We start from the raw sequence: 7,104 nt of genomic DNA, 5'->3' as shown, positions 1-7,104 counted from the left end.
GAAAGAAAGCAAGAAAGAAAGAAAGAAAGAAAGAAAGAAAGGAGGGAAGGAGGGAAGGAGGGAGGGAGGGAGGGAGGGAGGGAAAGAAAGGAAGGGAAGAAAAATGAAATGAGGCAGTGAGGGAGAGAACTTTCTTGTGTCTTCCTCTTCTTATAGGGGCACTAATCCTATCATGGAGGCCTCACCCTCATGACCTAATCACCTCCCAAATGCCTCACCCCCTAATACTATCATATGGGGGGTGAGGGTTTCAACATAGGAATACTGGGGGGATGCAAACATTCAGCCCATGACAGCCAGGTTCTTGTTTAAGTGGTGTTTATGCCTTTTCTCCCCTCATTTACTCTCATAATTGCCCTGGAAGTGATTGTTTAGATTTTTACGACACAGGCAAGAAACCTTAGAGAGGCTACAACATTCCCAGAGGCCCTGCAGCGCCAGAGCTACCATAGGAACACTAGGCCAGGATTTTGTCTCCATTTTCCCACTGGAAATGCAGAAGGGCCCTCAGGTGTTTCAGAACTCAGTAGGAATTCCTGGATTTGAGTCCCAAGTCTGTTACTTTAGCTGTGGAGCTTTTGAATTCTAGCATCTTCTAAATTAGATGAGGCAATATGTTTTTCCATTGGGATAAAAAAGAGGATTGTTGGTGGTGGTTTTTTCCATTTGACAAATGAGTTCATGGAGCCCACACTGGGCTTGGCCATGATTTACACTCAGGTCTATAGTGGATGGGCAAGGCCTGCCCGCTAAAGCCCACTTTCTAATGGGGGGAGATGCGAAAATAAACACGAGAACAAATGAGTAAGATAATTTCAGTAAGTAATGAATGCTATGAAGAAAACAGAAGGGGCATTTATTACTTGGATGGTCTGGGAAGGTCAGAATGCCTGCAAAACAAGGCATTCATGCAGAGATCCGGAAAAGAATATTCTAGGCTCCGGGATGGGCAAGTGCACAGACTGTAGGAATGACATGACTGGCACATGGAGGGATTGCAAAAGGGCAGGATGCCTGGTGTGTTCTGAATAAAGAAGAGACTACTAAGAGATCAGAGGAAGGAGGGAGGCAAGGAGATAGAGCTATTGCACCAGGTGCCAGAGAGAAGGAGAAATCATATCTCAGACTGTACGGAAAATGCAAAAAATATTGCGAGATATACGTGTTGGACGTGAGGTGGGAGGAAGGTCTGAGGAAAATGGGGCAAAAAGCAGGAAGAGAGAGGACGACGTGGGTGTTCCCACATCTACAGTGCCCACTTTCTCTGCGGAACATTGAAACATTCCATTTTAAAGTCTAACAAGACTTTTTTTTTCCAAAGTATAATGAGATTGGGGGGAATATTCCATATGTTCAGTGTGGGCGAAATGGTGTTCAAATGAAACTCTCAACTGTTGCCTTCCTGGGTTTTGTGAAGCAAAATTTATATGCTTAGCAATAATGGTGGCCTTTTTCTCTCTCTCCCATTTCCTCAGTTTTCCTTTCTCTCTCTCTCTCTCTCTCTCTCTCTCTCTCTCTCTCTCTCTCTCTCAACTGTGGGGACAGAATATTCCAACCCAGTCAGCAGCTGTATATCATCTTTCACACAGTCATTCTAGAGGCCAAATCCCCCTCCAAATTATTTACCACGCCCATTGAAGCCTGTGGGACTCAGGCGCCCATCTAGGAGGTCAGCCATGGGCCTCTTTGTTGGACACAGGTCATTGGGAGAGACTCTGGTGGTGACTGCTGTGTGAACCTCCGCTGCTGGAGAAATGGTTATGTAACTTTAAACAGTAATGACATTTCGCAGAAAAGTGCTTTTTAATTGCTATGTCTTCATTATTCTCTTTCAAATTTGCCCAGGAGGTTCTGCCTCAGAGACAGCTCACGTGTCCTGAGTTTCCATTTTTAAAGAGCAGCCAGTTTTGTGTTTCAGCTGCTCCCCGAAACCCCCACCCCCAAACTTTATCTGTGTTCAGTGCATTAAGTGGGGTAGGTAATATGGCCTTTTGTATCCTTGCCAAACGGAGAAATGATTTGACGCAGTTTTCTAAAAATGCTCTCCCCAAATTCCGTTTGGGCTGGGACCAAGAATAGAATATTTTATCCCCTACAAAAGGGAAAAAGAAAATGATGAGCAAGCTAGAAAAATAGGACTGTGAGTATAGTGTATAGAGTTCCTTTAAGCAACAGAAAGTTAACCCCAATCCATAGACTCAGAAGCCTATAGGGGATTGGGATCAGCTAAAAATAAATTTTGCTTTGGAAGTGAAAATTGCGAGACAGATAAAATGGCTCAAGAATGCATACTCAGAAAGAATTGTAGACGTGGCTTAGAAGGGACTTTTCTGCTTGGTTTGATTTGTTTTGCCCACCTTTTGGTGTTCCTATTGTATCCCTGTACAGTAAGTTCTTCCGAGCAGTCACTCAAACTCACATGGACCCCTTGCTCATTGGTGTGGACCTCACCTAGGCTTGCTGAGGCCAGTGCCCAAGCTGTGCAGCCCTATCTGCTAGCACGCTTCCAGACATATTCACGTAGGATCCACCTTCCTGAATAGCCTCCCAAATTGTTGAAAGTATTATAGATGTCCTCTTTTTTTCCCCTATGGACCCCCTCCCCCAACACACACACCCAGCATGATCTATTTCATTTTTTCAATTTATCTTTATTGTTGAAAGTATTATCGATGTCTTCTTTTTTCCCCTATGGACCCCCTCCCCCCAACACACACACCCTCCAGGCCTTAACCCCACTATTGTCTGTGTCCATGGGCTATGCATATTTGCATATAAATTATCAGGTTAATCTCTCCCCACCAAGCCCCCCAACCCCACCTTCCCTTTGAGATTCATCAGTCTGTTCCACGTCTCTGTGTCGCTGGATATATTTTGTTCACCAGTTTATTTTCTTCATTAGATTCCACAGCACTGTCTATTTCTGATTAAATACCGGCAGCTATTCATTTATTCTGTAGGTTCGGCTGAAACTTTAAAAGACTTTAATCAGAGGAGGAACATTATCACCATCATCATCAAAAATAGGAGCCATTAACATTTACTGTTTGTTTGCTATGTGCCAGGAACTGGTCTAGACATTTTGCAGGAATTCTTTCGCTTAGTCCTCCTGACAACCTTCTGATGTAGGTACTCAAAATATTCCCATTTTATAGAGAAGGGAGTGGAGGTGGAATAACTTGCTTGAGAGGACTCAGGCAGGAAGAGGAGGAACCTGACTCCAGCGGTGCTCAGCTTTTACCGACCTTATTATGGTTTCCCACCATATGGCATGCTCCAGGCACGAGCTTCCTTCCCACAATGCCCCTCTCAGATAGTCTTTTTGAGATGTCATCTGAAGACAAGTCGAAATGATGGAGCTTCATTTTTTTAAAAAATAATTTGAAGGTGAGAGAGGGGAAGATAAAAATCTAGAAACACGACTGGGAAGTAGAGAGTGAGAGAAATGCTGAGCTTGTTCAACACATCCCTGGCGAGCAGGGTAGGGGGTGTCCCTGAAGCATGAGTGATAAAACTTTAATCTGAATGACAGCTCTCTTTTACACGGTGGGTAGTAAAACCATGAGGCTCGTGTGCATTGGTGGCTGGAACTGTTAGCAGCTCCAAATGAGGTGGAGAGGAAGGTCCCCGGTAAAAGTACGTTAAGGAACGAATTTAGCCCCAAGTTGTCCTTCCGTCTGGGCACCATGGGCAATAGCCTGCTATGCCGACGTTTCAAGGGTAAAGGAATAGTGCTCATGCCCAGATCAACCCCTCTCCATCACTGGCTCTGAGGAATAAGGCTGATTAGCAAGTATAGAGAAAAGATCATGAGAGAGGAAGGAAGAGGGAGAGAGAAACATCGATGTGAGGGCACAACATCGATCGGATGGGCTGCCTCCTGCACGCCGCCCCCCTCAACCCCCCGACCAGGGATTGAGCCCACAACTGAGCATGTGCCCTGACTTGGAATCTAACTGGCAACCTCCTGGTGCATGGGACGATGCCTAACCAACTGACCCACACTGGCCACGGCTACTATTTTATTTTTTATGATACAGTGGTCTTATGAAATTATATCTCTCTTCAGATATCAGTCTTACTTTGAAATTTACCAAAGTATCCCCTTTACCTGCAGAATGAAGTTCAAATTCCTTAGCATATAATTAAGCTTTCTGCACTCTGGCCTCTGCTCTTCTCTAAAACCTGTTCTCCTACTGCAGGCACCCACCCAGCCAAACTCATTTCATTCACATTCTGTCTTTATTCTTGTGGTTCCTCTCCTCAGATTGTGTTTCCTGTTCTCTGTACAGGATGGTCTCTGATTCACTTTTCAACCAGCCCAGTACCGTCTCCTCTAGAAAGGTTCCCCTGCTCTCCGGGCAGGGCTATTTGCAGTCCTCGGCTGCCCGATGCCTCACCCGGCCCTCCCTGTTTCAGGCCTATAAAGCTGTGTGAGGATGATGTGTGTCTATGTCTTTCCCTGCTGATTATACTGTAAACTCCCCAGAGACTAGCATTGTGTCTTCTTTATCTCCATAGACCTAGTGCCGAGCTCAGGACTTGTGCTTCATAAATAGGGCTCATAAATATTTGAAGAAAGGAAAAGGAAAGAAATGAAGGAAATAAGAAAAAAACAACAACACACAACAGTAATCTTCTGCTTTCAATAAGGGTTTTCTCCTCCCCAAATGGAAAAGGTTTATACCAGATCTCAGTCCTAATAGAATGAAATAGAGCCTGCATTTCAGAGATGGCCAAGGTCATGACCTGAGAAGTTTAAGTAGAAGCAATGCAACCAGGGGCCTGTCTGGATCGAGGCGGGCTCCGAGATATTTTGGTTACGACACACGGGGAGACAGCTAACAGCTTCAGATTCCTCCCCGTCACCTTTCGAAGCTGTTAATGGAACACCTTTTCTAACCTTTCCGTTTCCCCGTCTCTTGCTCCTCTCAAACAGGCCTGCAGATCATCTTCCCTCCGTACCTGCAAGAGAAGTTTGTCCAGTCGGCCCTGAGCTACATCATGTGCAACGGCGAGGGCGAGTACGTGTGCCAGAACAGCCAGTGCCGATGCCAGTGTGCCGAGGAGTTCCCGCAGTGCAACTGCCCCATCACCGACATCCAGATCATGGAGTACACGCTGGCCAACATGGCCAAGTCCTGGGCCGAGGCTTACAAGGACCTGGAGAATTCAGGTAGAGAGCTGGCTTAGTTCTGCTGCACGAATGGCCCTGAGCCAAACCTAGAAAAGGCGGGTGTCTAACTGGGGTGAGGGCTGCTGTGAGGGAATACTCACTGAGCACCCCCCCTCCACTTTGGAGAGTCCAGGGCAGGGTCTCGTAGCTGTCAGGGGGTAGGCACTCAATAAATCTCCACGGGATGGAATAATGAACAGTGCAATCAGGTTTGTGGGCCTGTGATGGATTGTCTCTGTTGTACCCGGAAGACAGAGGGAGAGATGCCCCATAGCACATAGGACGCCTCTGCAGAGTGGAGAGTTCAAAGTATTTGTACAAATTCCTGGAGTCTATGAGTCTATCTAAATTAAGAAACACACATATATGTGTATATATGTCTGTGTCGATGTACATCTCTATGTAGATATTGATACAGATATCCAAATAATTGACCAACTGTCAAAGCTGGAAGTCACTGCTCAGGTAACGTCGCCATTACCTGCTTCCCATGGTTCAGGGGAAGAAAGTCAGTCACCTAAGGCCACAGCGGGGCTGAGGTGCAAAGTTGGATCTTGGTCCTCATGCAGCTTCTGCTTAATGGGAAAGCCAGGCATGAATCATATCACCGTGCCAGTCACTGACATTTTAACCACATCTGTGTGGAGAATGAGAAGCTACTGTGAGCAAAGAGTGTAGAGCTGGAGGTTGGCGTGGTCAGGAGTCAGGGAGGCCACTGGGGGAGAGCAGGGTCCACGTGTCTGACTGGGGCCAGAGGTCAGAGGGTGAGCACCCAGCCAATGGGAGGCCACCTCAGGCACCTAGGAGATGTGCCTGTGGTGTGGGCTGGGACCATGGCACAGGGAGTAACAGTGGGAAATGTGCAGAGAGGCTGAGCTATTTAAAGGGAGAATTAGCAGGACTTGAGAAAGGAAGGGCGAGAGGAGATCCCCAGAACTCCTTTTGGGCATATTTGTCAGGCACTTTGATGGATGTCGGTGCCGTTCGCTGAGCGAGAACACCCTGCAAGGTTTGGAAAGAAAACTGCATTCTGTTTTGGACATGAAAGCTGGGGAATCCTCGAGACTTCCACAAAGAGATGCCAAATAATGGCCTATAATTTGTACTCAGATATCTGTTAAGTAAATGGACATATAGAGAGAGCATTACTGTTTTTAAAACAACTTTATGTTCCTTAAATCTATTACGAGAACTGCATTAGAGTAAGTAATGGTGTTCCTATATTGTAGAGCAGGGAGGGTGCCAAGACCCAGTGTCTTCCCCAGGGTTACATAGCAAATGGCAGAGTCGGTAATGGAATCCCTGGTTCCAGACCCAGTGCTCACAGCAGCTCTTGTACCTTATTAATTCCACTTTCCCCCCAGTCCTCCGTTCCCTCATCTAATAAATGAGAGGACATGTTTATGTGTTTAATTTTTGAATTTATTTAAATATGTAGCCAAGAAACCCTTTGATCAAACAGAATCATACCTCGGAGCCACTGTGTACCGCAGATAAAAGCGGAGCTCCGTGGAGCTGTGTTTGGAAACCACTGGTTACCATGAACTCTGAGTCCCCAGCCAGCCCTGAGCGCTCAGGACGCATCAGTGACTCTGCTCTTAGAAGGTCACGCAGCTCCGGGAGCTGTGGGGGCCTTAGGAACCTGCACCCATTAGTCCATTTAAAATCCTGGGAACGCATCAAAGGGAGGGGTTCGAGATGGAAATGGATTGTGCTGGCTATTTGGCCTCAAACAAAAGAAGCAATTGATTAAATGCTTTTGCAAAGAGATTCTCCCCATTGCTATAAAGCAGAGGGGGACGGCAGCCATGTGCACGAGCAGGAGGGTCTTTAGCGTAGAATCTTTACACCCAAGGAAAAGAAACTACTTGGAGTGGGCGGGTGGGTGAGGGAACAAGAGAGCTGAGATGCTGCAGAGTAAGCTGGAT

General features: G+C 46.4%; 1 protein-coding gene across 1 annotated transcript in view; it reads left to right on the top strand.

The window, feature by feature from the left end:
- The window catches only part of BRINP1 (bone morphogenetic protein/retinoic acid inducible neural-specific 1), a 73,020-nt gene that overhangs the window by 40,209 nt on the left and 25,707 nt on the right, over positions 1-7,104 (top strand). Inside the window, exon 5 of the mRNA XM_005880936.2 lies at positions 4,940-5,176. Within this exon, the coding sequence (XP_005880998.2) occupies positions 4,940-5,176 (237 nt within the window). The remainder of the gene's footprint in view (positions 1-4,939; positions 5,177-7,104) is intronic.

Source organism: Myotis brandtii, unplaced genomic scaffold (genome assembly GCF_000412655.1).
Source record: "Myotis brandtii unplaced genomic scaffold, ASM41265v1 scaffold658, whole genome shotgun sequence".
Taxonomy (NCBI): Eukaryota; Metazoa; Chordata; class Mammalia; order Chiroptera; family Vespertilionidae; genus Myotis; species Myotis brandtii.
Note: the sequence above shows the minus strand (reverse complement) of the source record. Positions and strands in the feature narration are given on the sequence as shown.